Below are 19854 nucleotides of genomic sequence, written 5' to 3'. Positions count from 1 at the left end.
GAGTTCATCATTTATGGTCCAGTCATGCTTCATTGTATCTTGACTCTGTGATGAGTTGCCCAAAACAGCTGATAACAATGTTACTGCGATTACAGATTCTGAGGAAGAATTCTATGGTAATCTCACTTTTCCGACTTTTGAAACTTGTATTTTTATTAATTAAATAACATATTTTTCAACATACTTCAATTTGAAAAAGATTAAGGGTGAGGATGTTCAGGCTCACAATTATCGAAAAATGCATCTAAACATAAACATATTTGTTCCAGCGGCTGAAAGTACTTGACCGGTTGTGGGGTACAGCAGCGGTGGAGAAGTTGTGTATATAGTAATAGAAGCATGTTGCATGCATTTTAACAGTTGTTACAGTGCATTATCTCAGCAACTATTGATGTGATTTTAATAATTTTTTTTCATTTTGGGATATCTGTGCAATCTGAATGTGTAGTTGGATTTGGTGGAAAACAATATTTAAAGTTCCTATTTGACCTTATTTGTCATGTATAGTAGTTGAATATGAAATGTATTCTGTATACTCGCATATATAATTTATATGTATATACATAATTTTATATATAATCTACAGTTACGTTAAATCTGTACATATAAAATTTGAAATGTATGAAACAACACACATTAACTAATGGACAGGAATGTTATTCTCAATTTTATTAAGGAAGCATTGTACAATAATGCTTAAGAAAAAAATACAATATTTTCATACTCTATTTTATATTTCTTTTATATTTTATATTTATATTTTTACAATATTTCATATTTTTATACACAAAGACAATCAAAAATGATAATTCAGTGTAATGTGTGAACTTGTTATTAACATAAAAAATGAATTTTAATCTATAGATACAATTTTTTTTGTTGAATATGCACACAACTAGTATATGTGATGAAAAAAGTCGAAGAGGTATTTTAATTATTGTTTTCCATCAAATCGTACATATTCAGATTATGCGGGTTGAGTTACCTCAAAATGAAAAAAAAACCATTATTGAAATCGTCAGTAGTTACTGATATTATTATGCACTGTGATGATTGATAAAATGCATGCCGAATCCTCTTTTTATTATATATACAACTTCTTTGCTACTGCTGTACCCTCCCACCGCTGAATTCTTACAGCCGCTAGACCGAATATGCTCATGTTCAGTGCATTTTTCACCTACTTTAACACATTTTAACAACATAGTGTAAAATGACGATTTGTAGTAAATTTTATCTAGTTTCCAAATCTTTTTTAAAGATATCATTTCTGGAGAAAATGCACACTGTGCAAGGCAGGTATAAAATTGGTGCATACAAAATTCAGCATGCAATTGTGCAAAAACTATTATCCGATAGCACCCAGATTTTGCACACAATATTTATATCATTGACTACAATTTTGCATAGAGCTATTGCTACAGCTTCAAAATTGACCGAGCTATGAATTTTTGAAAAAATGCCTTTTTAAGGATTTTTTTAGGTTTTTTTAGTTTCCGTTAAAAATAGACCAATCAAGTCATTCAAAGGCTTGTGTTAAAGGTATTTTGTCTAGAACTTCTTATCATTGAAGTACTATGATTGTTCTATTACTTTTCAATTAGAAGCAAAAAACTAAAAAAAGATTATGTTTTTTTTCTTTAAACTTTGTTTAAAGACAAACAATTTAATTTAATTTCTTTTTGTTTAATAACAAAAAGAAATTAAGAAGTTGGAAACGTGTACATGTTGATCTTACAAACTGTGGTACAATTGGTTTCCTGCAGTTTTTTTTAAACATAAAAGCAGCTTTTTATTTCTGTGTCTTGGCCTATATATATATATATATATATATATATATATATATATACAGATAGCAAATTCTAAATGAACCTTACTTGAAAAACATGCCTTTAGTAACTGTGCAGGTTAAGAATTCTGCAAAAAACTCATTGATTGTATTCTTGGTGTATTTCTAATTTGCTAGATGTGAAAATTAACATCAAGTCATTCCTTTTGCTTGTACATCAAGAGTACATCTCGACATCCAAAAAAATCATTATAATTTTGCAACATTCATCATGCCACATAACTGAAACTTAGTTTGTTTTTGTTTGTTGTGAAAAATAATTTCACTTAGTACTTCTATTAAGAAATTCCATTCATTTTAAGACTTGTAGTATTTTAATACAATGTTACATTTATTTTGTAATAACAGAAGCAGATATTTATCTTCTGATGAGTGTAGTGGCTACATGAATTTGTTTTGCAATATGTAGGAAATTGAGAGTAAATATCTCATTTTTGAAATTATAGTTCACTTTAAAATGATGATTTAATTTAAAACTTTTATTGTACTAATCACAGTAGAGATGATTTTCTAAAATTTCATCTGAATTCTTATCCTTTTTTTTTTAAATTTGTCTGATTATGAATTGTAGATTTTTCACAATCTGTGTTATTATTTTGAAAGTAATTTTTCCAAAAAAATAATGTACATAATGGTTAACGTGAGTGAAATCATAAAAACTTTATTTACTTTGAAATTGAGATTTGTAATAAAACTAGTTTTTCTAAAGAGAGAATGTAAAAAATTCAGTATTGTCAAGCTGACAGTACATAGTTACTTTATGAGATAAGTGCATTTCTATATTCTATTAGTGGAGTTAAAAAAAAATGGATTTTTATCTGATAATTTTAGGTAAAATCTCACTTCACTTATGCCTCTGTGTTTGTGGGTAATGAAAGTTAAAAGAATTTTTATAAGAGTAATGTCAATAACAGATGGTATGGGAAGAAACGAGAGCTATTTGAGTAGTTTATAACACATATCAGATTATGAATCTGATTATAAAGATTAGAAGGATGTTAAAATCTCTTTACATCATGTATCCAGAGAATAATTTACTCTCATTTAACTGATCTAAGATGGCCATCTGATATTTTCCTATCATCTAATTTTAATTCTGCTCAAAGCTAAACGAACAGTAGTTACTCCTTACAAATGCCAGCTGTAGTATAACAGGTATGTCAAGCGCTCTTTTTGAAATTAGGAACTTATAAATTGGATAAATAATAATAATAATCTACATAAATTTCAAAGTCATTCTTTTAAACTGCATAACTGGCGTCATGACAAACCTCGCTTTAAAAATCCATAAAAAAACTTTTTCTCGAATCAAATTGTCTAAATTTAGTTTCAAATAAAACCTAAAATTCTGTAGACTAAAATGGATTAAAAAAACAAAACAGTGGTTTGTTTTCACCCAGGTCACCGTATAACTCTCCATAAAGAAGAGAAAGAATTATTTATGCATTTTTTTTGTTACCTTTTTAAAATCATATTGAAAGGTGGGCTTTTTGGAGTTTTGATGTAGTTTCTTAAATTTATAATTTTGATTTATATGTTATTTAATTTGTCTGATTGTTTGTACTTATTGAGATAAATTAATAAAGATTTGTTAATAATCATGTTGTTTGTTAGAACTTTTCGTCGGTAAGAGGCGACAAAGGCAATGAACTACATTTACAGTTCTAAACATGACCTAACCTAACAGTGAAATGAAAATGTGGGATGGAAATAAGTGTGAAAACATTATATTTCAGTTCAGTTAGATGTATAATAAAGAATACTTTAAAAAAATACCTCAAATTTTGTTAGACAATGTTTTTTTTTCCATCTGATGAACTGCAGGACTTGAATATGTCATTTTATTCATTTTTTTAATGTACCTTTACAAATCGCACTGCTAGAAAGCAGTACTTGTTAGTACTAAGTAACGTACAGAAACCTGCTAATGCACTTGAAATAATAAAATTAAAAAAAAAAAATAAAATACTACAGCTTGTGTTTTAATAGTAAATGCTCTTATGTAAATGAAAATACTGAAGATGAAATAATTTTTTTTAATTCCCACCACTTCTTTAAAAAAAAAGAAAAAAGTATTAGTTTGCAAGAGGTTATATTAGTTTTGTTAAAAAAGGAATAGATAAAACAGGAATAAATTCAATTTGTAAAATCGAATTTAATGATAAAAATCAAGGGTTATACTTACAAAGTAATAAGTGCAATATTACATCACGGATATTCAATTTGTAAAGGTCATTATACTAGTTTTATTAAAAAAGGAAAAATATGGTATGAAGTGAAAAATGGTATGGTGAAAAGGAAAAATATGACTTGTCAACAAAAAAAATTGGCGGTGAAATTCAATTTGTTTGTTCCAGAAAGACAATCAATTTTAATAAATTCATAAGTTAACAATCAGTAATGCATAAAAAAAATAAGAGAATAATCTAACAAATTCAGTGATATCCAAAAAAATTGCAACAAAGTTGTAAACCGTATGGTAAGAGTCTCAAAGACATCATTTCTTCTGCTCAAAAACAAAAATTTCTGTAATATAAATAAAACTGTTTTCAACAAAACAATACTGATATCAAAAAAGGTAAGACAAAGACCTGTAAGAAAAAAGACAAAAACCTGTTATTAATTAAGAATTTTCTTTTAAAAAAAATACATGTTAAGTATGTGTAATGGACAACAGATATACAATAATAGATAATAAACAATGTTTAAGAGTTCCATATAATAAGTAAAAAAAGAAAAAAAAATGTTACAAAACTTACCGGCCCGATTTCATTTATTAAAAACGAATAATACATATCATGTTTACAGAAATAATATAACTTTTATGATTATTTGTTGTTTAATAAATAAAATTGGGCCGGTAAGAGGTTTTTTTTTCTTATTATATGGAACGCTTAAACATTGCTTATTATCTATTATTGTATATCTATTGTCTGTTATATATATTTAATGTGTATTTTTTTTTTTTAAGAAAATTCTATATTAATAACAGGTGTTGATAATAAAAATGTACTGTCTTTCCTTTTTTGACATGAGTATTGTTTTGTTAAAAAACAGTTTTATTTATATTACAGAAATTTTTGTTTTTTTGAGCGGAAGCAATGATATCTGCAGAGACTCTTACTGTATGGTTTGCAATTTCATTGTAATTTTTTTTGGATGTTTTAATTTAGATGTTGCACAAGCTAGGCCTACCCTTCATGCAACATTAATGCAGCGTATGACGGATGTGCTGTCTAGAATGTTAAATGATCCTGCTACAAGAGCTGCTCTTAGCCATGGTGGTGAGGATGAGCCTTTTAATGAAAATGAGAATGAACATGATCATGATCATGAAGATAATATGTCTAGCTCAGAACGGTAAGATTGCTGTTTTTAATGTTTTTTTTTTTTTTAAATTACTACTTTTATCTATTTACAGCACTGTTATATACATGCTACAAAATTAATTACTCCATCTTAAAAAATAAATATAACTGTAATCAGATGTAAGCCTGTAGTTACTTGATGATGTATAATTAAATAAATTTATATCTATCTATATAATCTAATATTCTTTTAGCTTCCACAAAGTACAGAATTAGAAAAACACTCTTACCTTTAATCTTTTACTCCATCGCTTTGCTTTTGGGCCTAAGCCCATCCTCAGTGATACTTTTTATAAACTATTTACATTTATACAATAAAATTATTAGCTTTTTACATTTTGTAAATATTTTTTGTTGAAAATAAAATTAAAAATGTAAAAAATTTAAAAGATTGTAAAAAACATTTAAAATAAATTCACAACAAATATTTGTTCAGTCAAGAATGAAAAAGTATTACGATAACTATTATAAATATGATAAATTAATAGTTATTGTAACACTTTTTCATTCCTGACTGAACAAATATTTGTTTTAAATTTATTTTAAATGTTTTTATTTTAATTTAAACAAACAATTTTAACAAAATGTAAAAAGCTAATAGTTTTATTGTGCAAATATAAACAGTTCAAGAGTTTATAAAAAATATCACTGAGGATGGGCTTAGGCCCATCCATCAATTTATTTCACGTCTCTACATTTGTGTAAGGATTATAAATTACTGAATTTGCACACCATTTAGTACAATTTTCCATTCATCAGTTGCATAATTTGTTTTTAACTTTCAGTTTTGGAGTTTTTGTCATCATTTTTCAACTCTTAAGTACAGGGTGGTGCAGGGAAACAGGAAATTTTGGAAGTAGTAGTGGCAGCTTTGAGGAGCTGTTAGAAAGGTTGGAGTGGCATCCTTCTGTGCACAACTGTCCCTGCCGTTTAGTAATCATGGATCAGAGGGCTGGTGCATAACGTGCATTTGCCGTGAAGGCATTTTAAAGAACAGTGACAGCGTGAGTTGGTGCTCAACTGGAATTCTGATGTCATTGCCATGTTTCATCTTGCCGCACCATTATAGGTTGAAAAGTTTGAGGAGATGGGTTCAGCTCTAAAAAAGAAACCACCAGGAGGTCAAGAAACTCAACGAACCCCAGAAAACAGTGAAGCAGTTCAGGCCTCAATCAGAAGGACCCCAGACGATCAGCAAGGAAACATTTAAAATTTAAAGATTTTTTGGATAGCTCTGTTTGGCTGTACTTGGCTATGGTCAGATTCATACAGTTCTTCACGAATACACGGTTCCATCTGGATTCACTCAGTTTGTGTTGGCTGCAGTTGGCTTGCGATGATTCAGCAGCTCTGTACAGTTCACACAGCTCCTGACAGATTCATGGCTCTGTACTAATATATTAGTAGGTCATGGCTCTGTCATCAGAACAGTCTTTGATCAGTCTTCAAGGACTCAACGTGCACTAATTATATGATGTTACATATAGATTTAGAAGTTTAATAATGTTATATATATTGATTACAAATACATTGAATTTATATATAGATTTACAAGTTTTATGTTGTTATATATCAGTTGTTCCATTTAAATTGAGGTACATCTGTATCTCAAAAACTACACATTGTAGGAAAAAAATGTTTTCTATTAGTTTTCCCATTTCAAGGAGGAAATAAGTTCACCACCTATGTTGTCTGATATAAAGGTCAACTTAATTTTTTTTTAATAGGAACCTGTATTTTTATTTCAGACATATTTTTTTTTCTAAAGTTGATAGTTTTTTAGTTATTCATCTTTAAAAATGCTGTAGGCCTATAAATTGGTGTTTTTAGTCGCATTAGGTCTGGCCCAGTTGATGAGTTACATCCACCTGATGTTAAATTTTAAATAAAAAAACAATCTATGCTACAATAATGAAGCAGAAGAAAAAGAAGTTGAGCATGTAAACACAGCAGACTTTTTAAAATAGCCTAAAAGTGAAGTACAGGTTTCAAATGACATTTGTCTAAGTGAATGTATTATCAGTGTTTTCAATTAATTTTGTATTACTTTGTTTCTCACAAACTATTAATAAATATTAAATTAATTAGTTTCTATGTATTGGAAATTATGGAACGATTTAAAATTGGAGAAAAACTGAGGTAATTTTGCTTTACGAGAAATATTGATCAGAAAGTAGCTTTTTATGCTCTGTGATTCCCTGGTAGAAATATTCCAAGTTGTGCTTCTTTGTACAGAATTGTAAAACAGTTTAGTGATGCTAGAAGTGTGAGGGCCAAAAATAGGAACCGTTAATTTGTCGATGGGCGTTGGAGAAAGTACTGGTATATCAACATTTTTTTCTTAATGTTCTATTTTCTGATGAATCAGGTTTTACTAATCATGGAGCAGTAAACAGACATAATACGCATTATTGGGCAGTGCAAAATCCACAGTAGCTAAGTGAAGCAGAACATCAATGTTTTGTGTGGAATCATACACTGTACGTTAATAGGACCGCATTTTTTCGATGGAAATTTGAATTGAGAGAAATTCGCAGATTTTCTAGAAAATCAGTTGCCTTGATGAACAGTACCCTTAGAGAAGAGAAGAACGATGTGTTGTCATCATGATTGCTCTCTTGCACATTATTCAATTATCACCAGAGTAATTTTGGATCGCGAATACAATGATCGTTTGCTTGGTCAAGCTGATCCAGTTCTTTGGCCTGCTTGTTCCCCTGACATTACTCCAGTAGACTTTTTTTTTATGTTGTTACCTTAAAGAAAAGGTTTACCTAGAAGTAACAACTACCCCTAAAAACATGAAAAACTACCCCTGAAAAACATGAAAGATGTTTGTTGATATAACAAACATCTGGTGAGATATCGAGACTCTCTATTAAATGTTCAAGGGTCGTTTTTAAAATATATCTAAAAATGCATAGAAGTACAAGGGACATTCAATAATTAGAGACAAATTGATGTAGAAAAAAACTTGTGTATTTTTACAAAATGAGACTTTTACTATTCTCAACATAATCCCCACCAATACTAATACACTTGTCCCAACGATGAACTAGTTTTTTTATACCTGATGGAAAGAACTCTTTGTTGTATTGTTTGAGCCACTTTCCCACAAATTCTTTGACCTCCTCGTTGTTGCTGAACTTTTTTCCACGTAATGCCTCCTTGAGTGAACCAAACAAATGAAAATCTGAGGGAGCCAAATCTGGACTAGGGAGGATGTGTTAGTATCTCCCAACCCATTTTTCCAATGGTTTCTTGGGTCAGCTGGGCAGTGTGAGGGGGGAGCATTGTCATGTAGCAATATCACGCCTTTTTTTTTTTATATCCACGACATTTTTCTTTCATTGCTAGCTTTACTTTTTCATCAGCATGCCGGAGTAGTAGACATTTTATTGTACGCTGATTTTCCAAATAATTACAAAAATTGGTACCTTGGGCATCCCAAAAGATGGTCTACATGACTTTTCCCACTGATGCTTGCATTCTGAATTTCTTTCGAACAGGTGAGCTGGTATGCTTCCATTCCATGCATTGTCTTTCAGTCTCTGGTTCAAAATGGTGAACCCAAATTTCATCACGCGTTAAAGTCTTGTTTAGAAAAGTGTCACCTTCCCTTTTATAGCGTTCTATGAAGTGTGTACACACTTGTTTCTTGTGTTGTTGCATTAACTCTTTCAGGACCCACCTTGCACTTTGCTATATTTGAGCTTGTTAATGGTAACTGTGCCAACACTTACTGCGACTGTTTTTGTTATACGTTCAACTGTAATACGTCAGTCTTCACGAATAATGTGAAGCCCATGCAGGCTTCAAGCGAAGGAGTTGACACTTCAACTGGCCGGCCAGGACGTTGCTTGTCAGTCAGTGAGGTTTGACTGTTTTTGAACTGTTCTACCCACTTATAAAAATTTCCACTGTTCGTACAACTTTCACCGTGCTGTAAAATCATTCAAGAAAAGATTTAGCTGGTTTTTCACTTTCAGAAAGCAAAAAACAGATCACTGAACGTTGTTTAACTAATGTGGAAACTTCAAGCGGAGCATCATTGTTAAATGCAATGTTGAGGTTATAAAAGAGTACAGTTTTTATCTGTCAGCTGTTCTTAGTTCATCTCAGTGATGCCAATTAGTCATGAAAGTACAAACTCCTACAAACTGTTTCATTTCTACTTCAATTTGTCTCTTTAATTATTGAATATCCCCCATAGGGCACCAGTTTGAACATTTGTTGTTGTAATTTATGTAGAGTAAGTTTTTGTAATTATTTTAAATAAACAGCATTAACAAAAAATTTTCAAGTATCAGTAACTCATTAAACCAAATATTTTCTTAGAGTTGACATAACTTAACTGACCAAAGTGTGAAACATGTAGGCTATGTACCATGCTGGTACATACTATTTGATTAAAAAAATTGCATTAAAACGTAAATGGATTTTATTTAGGTTAATCATTTAATTGATTGGTTTTTATTTAAAATCTAACATCAGCTGGATGTCACTCATCAGCTGAGCCAGATGTAATGAAACAAAAAACACCAATTTATAGGCCTATGCCTACAGTGTTTTTGAAGATGAATACCGTATTTATTCAAAATACCCCTGCACTTTTTTCTTGGAATTGAAGAGAAAAAATAAGGGTGCGAGGCTTACTTGAAACATAGCCTTTAGCCAGGATAATTTATGTAAAGTAAACGTTTTCTTAGAATAATATAAATTCAATCACATAAATATAATTACATTAAGCTTTCACTTATCAATACCAGATGCTGCTTATACAGAATACATCTTTAATTATTAACATCCTGTTCATATTATCGATAGGAACGAAATTATGGCATTTTTATAAAACTGATTCATTCTGTATAGGCTGCATCTGGTTCTAATGACACTACAGTTACATTATCAGTTAGCCATCATCGTTTTGTCTATTCGTCATAGTCATTGTACTGTTAGTATATGTGGACAGTTAACGTGCATTTTATCTGTTTAGTTTATCTTGTAAAGTTTAATACGGTGACTTATTTTAATTACGGCATTAAAATGAGTACAAAAGGACAGCGTCTACGATCTTTTACAGTAAATGAAAAACTGCGCATTATAGAAGAGGCTGAAAAAATTGGAAATCGGGTGGCAGGAAGAAAATTTGACATACATGAAAGCTGCATTCAAGACTACGTAAGAAGACACAACTTCTGGAGAAAGGCACTGGTAATAAAAGGGCTTTTCGTGGCTTAAAACCAAAATACACAAATAGAAAATAAAATTGTATGACTTTGTTATGGAAAAAAGGAAATACAGTTATGCTGTAACGACAGAAATGTGTCAATCATATGCTCGTGAAATCGCTAAGTCATTGAATAAAGTTGATTTTAAAGCAAGCCGTGGATGGATAACACGATTTTTTGCGCGAAATGATTTGTCAATAAGAAGAAAAACGACCATTTCTCAATGACTTCCAGACACTTATGAACAAAAAGTATTACATTTACAAATACATAATAAATCTTAGAAAAGGTAAAGGCTATTTGCCTTCTTAAGTAGAAAACGCTGATCAAACCCCCGTATATTTTGAAATGCCATTTGACAAAACCGTAAACAAAAAAGGTGAAAAAAAGTGTTATGATTCGCACTGGTGGTAATGAAAAACCAAGGTGAAGTGTTATGCTTTGTGTTACTTCTGATGGATCAAAATTACCTCTGTACATTGCTTTTAAAAGAAAAACTCTTCCTACCGTAAAGGTAAATGGAGTTATTATCAGAGCACAGGAATCAGGTTGAATCTTAATTTTAGATTGGATCAGGTGTGTATGGTAAAGGCGATCAGGAGATTTACTTAAAAAAAGGTATGCTAGTAATGGATAGTTATCGGGGGCATACGACTGGTAAAGTGAAAGACATTTTAAAAAAGAGTATGACAGACCAAGTAACAATTCCAGGCGGATTGACATCTCTATTACAATCACTAGAGGTCTGCATTAATAAGCTGTTTAAATCTGCAATAAAACAACTGTACAGTAAATGGATGGCTGATGAAAATTCTTTCTCACACTTACAGGAAGAATCAAACGCCCAGATTTTAACCAGATTTGTGTTTGGATAAAAGATGATTGGGAAGGTATTTCCACAAAATTAGTAAGGAAGAGTTTTAAAAAATGTGGAATATCTAATTAACTTGATGGTAGTGAAGACGATCGCCTTTGGCAGAGTGACTTGGAGACTACCGGTAACTCTTCTACAGACATTGACAGTGACAGTGATTAATTAAAAATAAAATTCCAAATTAATAAGTGTATTGTAATGATCCTTTTCAACATGATACTTTCTTTTTGTTTTACTGGGCTACTGATTATGAACTAAACTAGTACTTTAATTTTATTTACTTCATTTTATGTAAATATTGTAGTATCTTAAATCAATAACTTAAATTATTTATTCTCAGGATCGGTCAGGAACAACAGGATAATGAGAACAACATTGAACATGTTCACTTGCCAGAACCAGAACATGATCAAGAACAAGAACAATTTGTTGATCTCGATGAAGTCGACAACAATAGTGCTCCTAATCAACAGCTTCAAGTTAATCTTTTATCTGTTGACATTGTAACTCAGTCAGTAGTCGACGGTAATATTGAACCACAGTCGACTGCTAACTCATCTGATACTGACCAACCAAACTGTACTGTTGCTGCAATTACTGCACCTCACCACAGTCCAGTCAGTGATGCAGAGGTAAGATATTGTAATATAGATAACCGATCCTTGCTGCCAACAACTGATTTATTGTAAGAAATCTATTTTATAAAAATGCTACTTTAACCTTTTAAATTATATTATTAAAAATTGTTAGGCTTGTTAGCATCTAAATAAATAAAATTAAGCTACTTTTATATATCGCTGAACCGTTTCATCTAGAATAATTATTTGCTTTAATCTTTTGAAGGACCTGTATATTTGTATTTCCATTACTAAACTTCAAGAAAAGGAGCAATTTGTAGATCTTGATGAAGTTTGGTATAGCATTGGTACAAATCAGTAGCTGAGTTTGCTAAACCGATTTTAACCTTTACTAAGGTGGCTGGCTTAACTTTGTGGATTATCCATAATTTTACAGTTTTCTAAATTGTAGAAAAAAGAAAACAAATTTCAATTTTTGTTTGTAATACTTATCTGAATGGCTCAGTGAATAAGTTTTCAAAAATTTTTTTCTTGAAAATGGCTTATACTATTTTATATTGATCTTAAATTGATATCCAATTGAGATGAATATCTTATACTTTGAATATGAATAAATAAATAAACAAATCTTTTATTTTAATATAGGGAAAAAAAAGGCATTATTCGATGCCGTAATGTTTTACATTGAATTTCCAGAAACTTAAAAATTTGAACGCAAAAATGAAACTGTTAACACCAGATTAAAAAAGTTGGTAATGATAAAATGTAAATTTAAGATTCCTGCAAAAATTGTAAATAATATAACGATTATTAATCTGTAATGATGAAGGTCGATATTGAAGAAATGATTTTGAGCATTTAGTTAGTAGTATATGTAAATTTAAGTCTGTAATTTCAGTTATGTAATCAGGTCTGCGCATAGGTAAGTAATACCTCCTGCAGAATAGTCTTATAATAATAACTAGTTGCTTACATGTGTCTGACAAATAAATAAATTTTTAAATATTAATAAATTATATAATTACATTAGGAACGGTTAGATATGCTACTTTACGAATTAAAAGGAACTGTCCCAGCATCTACCTGGATAGATTAAAGGAAACAGTTTGCTTGATGTTGCTTCACATGAAACAATTTTTGCACTGTTTTTTAACAAATTTTTAGTGTATTGTAAATAAACAAGTTCTTGTTATGCCCTTATTGTTGTGGCCCAGCTGGTCTCGCATATGTTTTAACACATAGAATGTAAACAAACAGAATGTAAATAGTAAACAAATAAGAGCACTTACGATCTTATCCATGCCCCCACCTTCAAGAGGCTGCTTCAAAAGACCACACAAATGTACACATAAACGATAACAAATACACAACTACGCGTAAACAATAAAAACAATATTAACAAGTTAATGTCTAATATATTTTCTTAGAGGGAAACTGACAATAGACATAATTTGCTGATTGGTCTCTTCAATAGGCCATTTGAAGTCCCAACAGTGACAACTCGAACCCTGCCATCTCCCGCTAGATGAAGCTTCACAATATGGGCCATTCTCCATTGTAAAGGGGGAAAAGAATCTTCCTTGATGACAACCTTGTCACCAGTGCGTAAATTAGGTGAAGAAGTGGTCCACTTCTTTCTCTGCTGTAGTCCATTCAAATAGTCTCGTGACCACAAGTGTTGCAACAATTGATGGATTTGTTGCCAGTGAGATTACTTATTTGCTGAACGATTAGTTATGAAAGGTTCAGGATTATTTGTGATTACATCACTGATTAAGAATTGAGGAGTTCTTAATCAATCTCCAAGGAGAAATATCGATGGGGTTATCTGATAAAGGAAGTAACGGGTGTGAATTTATGCATGCCTCTACCTGTGTTAATAATGTTACAGACTGAACGTAAGTTAAAACTGATGTCTTCATGATACGTTTTAAGTACGTTTTGACAAGTTTGACTTACAACTCCCATAAACCTCCAAAATGTGGAGCCTTGGGTGGTATTAAATGCACGTTATCCCTTCGTGAAATAGAAAGGTTAAGATAGAACTCATGAATTCCTCGTTATTCTGTAACTCGGCTAGTTGTAGCTGTTCTCGCTGAGCACCAACAAAATTAGTACTGTTATCCAAGTAAATATCTTTACCCAAGTTTACCCTGTTTTGAGATAAATCTTTGAAGTACTGCCAAGAAAGACTGTAATAAGATTTTCTACTAGTTATAAATGTAAAGACTGTACTAAAGTAAATGAAAAGTGCAATATAACATTTTACTGGTGTAGCTCCTCTTCGTTTACTTAATTTAACATGAAATGGACCACAATAGTCTACACCCTCATGGTATAGAAAGGATGAGGTGGTATTTGAACTCTTGATCTTGGTAAATCACCCATGACTTGCGTCTGAAGTTTTGGATTTACGTTGAAGCATGTGATGCATTGATGGAAGATATTACTAGCTAAACTCCTGCCATTGATCTTCCAATATTTTTGACGAATGGTGTTTAACAATCTGTGGCCCTGCATGAAGCATTTTGATGTGAAAATGTCTGGCAATCAAGTCAGTAAATGTATGATTTTGGTAAGATGATGGGGTGAATTTGATCTGCAGTTAAATCTGAATGCTATAATCTTCCACCAACTCTTATTACATTGTTTTTGTCTAAGAATGGACATAGAGAAATGAGTTTGCTGGTTTTGGTTAGTGGTTTTCCTAGCTGCAAATCATTATGCTCACTTGGAAATGATTCCCTTTGCACAATCTTTTACCAAAGCACTGCTAATCGAAGTTCAGAAGCTGATAATGGACCTCAAAGGTGTGAATTTTGTGCTTTGAGAGTTATTAATAAAGCGTAAACAGTGATTCATTACATGTTGTGCCCTTGCAAAACTAGAAAAATTATTTAAATTGATGATTTGGTTTTCACCTGTAACACATGATAACACTGCTTGACGATGCTGTGGAATTTGATTACCAGTTGGTAGAGTAACTGGCTCTTCTGGAGATTCCTGTGACCTACACAAAAATGAAGGCCCCTTCCAATACGCCTTTGTAATCTTATCTGGCATTAAGCCTCTCGACAGTTAGTCAGCAGTATTGTTTTGACTCTTCAAATGCTTCCACGAACTGATGTCGATGTTGGTTGGTATCTTAGATACCCTGTTAGCAACAAATGACCAATGAGAAGATGGAGCTTTAATCCATGCTAATGTTATAGCCGAATCAGTGTAATATGTAATTGAATCAATTTGAAGATTTTATGCAGTAACGGTTGATTTGCATTGTTCAGATAACAACAAAGCACCACACAACTCTAGTCTGGGTAACAAAATTTTCCTTAATGGAGCGACACGAGATTTTGACGTGACTAAATTAACAGTGATGATTCCATCAAGGTCAATACGCTTGAGATATATACAGGCACCATAAGCAGATTCTGAAGAATCTGTGAATCCATGTATCTCTAACTTCAGAACACCTTTCTGTTTAGGGACTATGGCCCTTTGGACTTGAATGTTTGATAGTGTATGCAATGACTCTTAAAATTGAGTCCACTCTTTAAGTAATTTATCAGGTACCCTTTCATCCAATCCTAGTGAATAGGACCACAATTTTTGCATGATTAATTTCACGGTTAAAATTACTGGACCTAATTCCAAGGGGATCGAAAATCCTTCAGATTGCTGACAAAATAGTGCGTTTAGTTGTTTTTAAAGCTTTTTTTCATCACGAAAAGAAAAGTGAAATACATCTTATTTTGGATTCCATGTAAGACCCAGTGTTTTGATTAATCTCAATGCAACCCTTAGCCATTATCTTCTAATGGTATGTCAGATAGAATGTCAGGTTTGTTAGTGCTTCACTTTCTAAGATGAAAACCGCCTCGATAAAGCAGATCATTTAAATCACGTCGTAGTTGTTTTGCTTCTTTTATTGTCTTGGCTCCAGTCATAACATCGTCCACAAAAAATCCTCTACGATTACCTTGTATGGGACTGGTAAGGAGGATTCTTCATCCAATGCTAGCTGCTTTTAAGTTCTCATTGCTAGGTAAATAGCATTAGCGGTGCCGTAAGTGATATCAGCAAGTTAAATGTTTTAATAAGATCTTCTGGCTGGTCTTTCCAAAAGATTAGTTAATAGATTTTGTTGAGATGATTGGATGTTAATCTGACGATACATTTTTTCAATATCTGCTTTTACAACATATGGATGTGTTCTGAATCTTGATACAATACTGACAAGATTTGATTGTACTGTTGGACCCACAAATGAGATATCATTCAATGAAACACCAGAGCTTGTTTCTGAGGATGCATTGAAAACTACCTGTAATTTGGTGGATGTGGAATCTTCCCGTAACACTGCATGATGCGGAATGTAATAAGCCTTGGATGAATTAGCTTCTTCAACCTTTGTAATTTCCTTCATATGTCCTAGCTCTTCATATTCTTTCATAAATTGGATTTTGTGAATGCATCTCTGGGTTATCGGGTAAGTGCCTCTCCAGTGATATAAAAATCTTCTGAATGCAGAATCCTTTGATTCACAGAGTTCACAAATATCACCTTTTGAGGGGATTGGCACACAGTATTTTCCAAGATCATCCATGAAGGTTGTATTCATATATAGGTCTTCAACAGTTTATCATTTCTGGTGTACTGCCTTTCGAAGCTACCATCTTCTGTCCCAAACCTTCTGTATGGTTTTATTTGTGTTGTCCAGCGTAGATAAATGCCAAACTGTAGTTATGTGTGACATAACTTTGCTGGTCATTACTTTGCTGGAAATGATCCAACCAAATATTGTATTTTGAAGGGTTGGAGACGAATCATGAAATTTTAGTCTTCTGTCACAAAGCAAGTCGAAAAATAACTCTGCTCCAATGAGCAAGTCAATGTCACTTGGCTGATTGTAATGAGGATCTGCTAATTGAACATTAAGTGGAATTTTCATGTCCGATTTCTCAATTGGCACAGTGGGTAAATGTTTGGTAATAGATGTCAGGACTACACAATCAATAGTGAAGGAAAATGTATTAAATCTTCAGTTAATGACACATTGAACACCTTAGAAGTTTTGGTAGTGGATGTTCCAATTCCATTCACTTCTACAGGCACATTTGCAAATGGCAAGCCTAGTTTTCTTACCGTCCTTTCAGTCACAGAATTTAACTGTGACCCTGAATCTAATAGTGCATGACAAAGATTAGGAGCCTCACGATGATTGAGAAAAGACACTAGGGCACTAGACAACAACATTGAAGAAGGATGCTATATACCTGATGTGGACACAATTGATAGATTTTGACTACCGGATTCAGCCTTGCAAATTGATGCATTTGATTCAGGATTCAAAGATTTATTTGTCCTTTTGAATAATGCAATAACGTATTGTGATATAAATCACAAAGTTGCATGAGCCTGCAGCACAATTTTTTATTTTGATTACCAGAAGACAGTCAATTAAAGCATGGTCCTAACTTCCACACCTCCCTTTCTCTGTCATTAATGGATAATGATTTGAATTTATCACAGAAATACAATGGGTGGGAATTGTCACATAACGAACATTTCTTTATAGAAGATAATTAAACATGGATGTATTATTTTTTGAATTTTGTTTGAGTTGATTTAAATTTCCAGTTTGAGATCTATGTCGGATTGTTAGAATCTATCTCTGATTCCCATTGATTGTGAGCAGATTTATCCAACTTTCTGATAATCAAGTGAATTATTAGTATCCCAGTATTCAGTGGGTTGACCTAATTTATGAATGGCACGCGTATGTTTTTGTACACCAATTAATTTGATCAAATTAGAACTACTCTCTTTGTCTAATTTATCTAGATTGAAAATGGCTGAGAGATGTATTTGTTAATTAAATACCTTTTGTTTTGAAACCTCTCCACTAAGATGTCCCAAGCAATTTTATAATTATCGGATGACCCTTCTAGAGATTGTAAGACACTGGCGGCACTGTCCTTTAAGACAATTTGAGATAATGAAATTTCTGACAATTAGATAGATTTGGATTGTCATGAATTAAGATTTAAACTGTCTTGGAATGATGACCATTCATCATAATCTCCTGAAAATGTAGGCAGCTTGATAGCTGGTTAGGAAAAGCGGGGATAAGCCCAACTTGACTCCTTATTTTCGTCGGTTATTTCGTGGTTTACACCCATATTGTCAACCTTAGTGAGCTGCTGAATTTTAGTTTGGGCTCGTATAGTAATCGATAGAATGTATCTTCAAATTGATCCCAATCATCATCATGGCTTTCAGAATCATCTAAAATGTCGATTTCAGTTTGAATTTTTTCAAAATCCGACAACAATTGTTGAAATTTAAGCTGAGTAACATAGTCTGATTTACCTAAGTAACTATTGAATCTAGTCATGTGTTCCTTAACTACACCTTGTTTTTTAATTAACAGTCTTAACTGTTCTGAATCCATTCCATTAACTGTTCACAATTCCATTTTGTGATAAAGGATAAAAAATAGAGGTGAATATTGTTATTTTTTTATGTATGTGATTATTCTTTTTAGCAAAATTGCACTTTCACTAACATAAATGTGCAGATAAGTAATCATTTTTCAGTTTCTAAATATCAGTTTGTATGATTCACACTTACCGATGTCAAACGACTATCTTATAGCCGATTTTTGTATCTTGAAGATTTGTTTTGACTTTTGATGATATTTTATTTCATATAAGAATATACATTAGTATAATAATAGATATTTAATAATTACGACGAGCTTAGCATTCCATTAAGGCGCTTCAGAGCAAAACAGTATGAGTTTTGATTTTGTTGCAAACAGGATTATTGTTAAGAAACAGAGACACTGTATAGTCTAAAAAATATATATCCAAGAATAGGCTCTCTCTTTTTCTGATAGCCTCTGGAACCACCGTAAGGTTTACTTCAGAGAATGAATAAGGATGATATGTATGAATGTAACTGAAGTGTAGTCTTGTACAGTCTCAGGTCAAATATTCTTGAGTTGTGTGGTTAATTGAAATTCAACCACCAAAGAACATCTGTATCCACGATCTAGTATTCAAATTCATATAAAAATAACTAACTGCCTTTACTGGAATTTGAACCTTAGAACTCTTGACTCTGAAATCAACTGATTTGCGATGACAAGTTTAACCACTAGACGAACCCAGTGGAGTAACAAGAATAGGCTGGTAACAGTATTAAATATTTATTTTGCAAATAATTATGATATATGCTTCAAAATATTTTGATTTTATTATTAAATTATTATAATAGCCATCTCGATGAAAATCTTAAGTTTTATTTTAGTTATGTTGTAAATTTAACTAGAGGATTTTAATCTTTTGATGATAGGGATCAGAAGGATCAGCTATAGATCCGATCTGGTGTTCTGCCGATCCTGAATCTGAACAAAATGTTCCTGTTGCTGCTACATCAACTACTAGCGGAGAGGTTGTATCGTTGCCTTCATTTGAATCAACTTATTCATCTTATTCTCTTGTTAAATCACCTGCTGTTAGTCAGCAAGCTCAGACATTGACAGGTATCCATACAACATCATCGGCGATTTCATCTTCATCATCAACAGAAGGTTGTGATGACTTGACTCAGTTACAATCATTATCTTCAAATATTACGAGTAGTATCAGTAGTAGCAGTAATAGTAGTACTGCATCTGACCAAAGCCTTAGATCATTAACTGATCAGTTATCGAACATGAGACATGGTTTTATAGAAAAGTAAGTTAATTTTACATTTTTGTTTACTTATATTAGATTATTTCACTTATTTATTGACTATGGGTAACATATGCAGATAATTAATGATACCTTTCACCTGTAGTAAATGCCTTTGTTAGTTCAATGCTGGGAAGTCACCTATTATTTATAGAGAAAAACAATTTTATTATATGACTATCTGGATATTAAATCTTTATAATATTAAATTT

General features: G+C 31.9%; 1 protein-coding gene across 3 annotated transcripts in view; it reads left to right on the top strand.

The window, feature by feature from the left end:
* LOC142321363 (DDB1- and CUL4-associated factor 6-like) overlaps positions 1-19854 on the top strand; it is a 143822-nt gene that overhangs the window by 77671 nt on the left and 46297 nt on the right. For all 3 annotated transcript variants that reach the window (XM_075359388.1, XM_075359390.1, XM_075359389.1), the window contains exons 8-10: positions 5023-5209; positions 11663-11954; positions 19260-19645. In XM_075359388.1, the coding sequence (XP_075215503.1) occupies positions 5023-5209; positions 11663-11954; positions 19260-19645 (865 nt within the window). The remainder of the gene's footprint in view (positions 1-5022; positions 5210-11662; positions 11955-19259; positions 19646-19854) is intronic.

Source organism: Lycorma delicatula, chromosome 3 (assembly GCF_047948215.1).
Source record: "Lycorma delicatula isolate Av1 chromosome 3, ASM4794821v1, whole genome shotgun sequence".
Classification (NCBI taxonomy): domain Eukaryota; kingdom Metazoa; phylum Arthropoda; class Insecta; order Hemiptera; family Fulgoridae; genus Lycorma; species Lycorma delicatula.
Note: the sequence above shows the minus strand (reverse complement) of the source record. Positions and strands in the feature narration are given on the sequence as shown.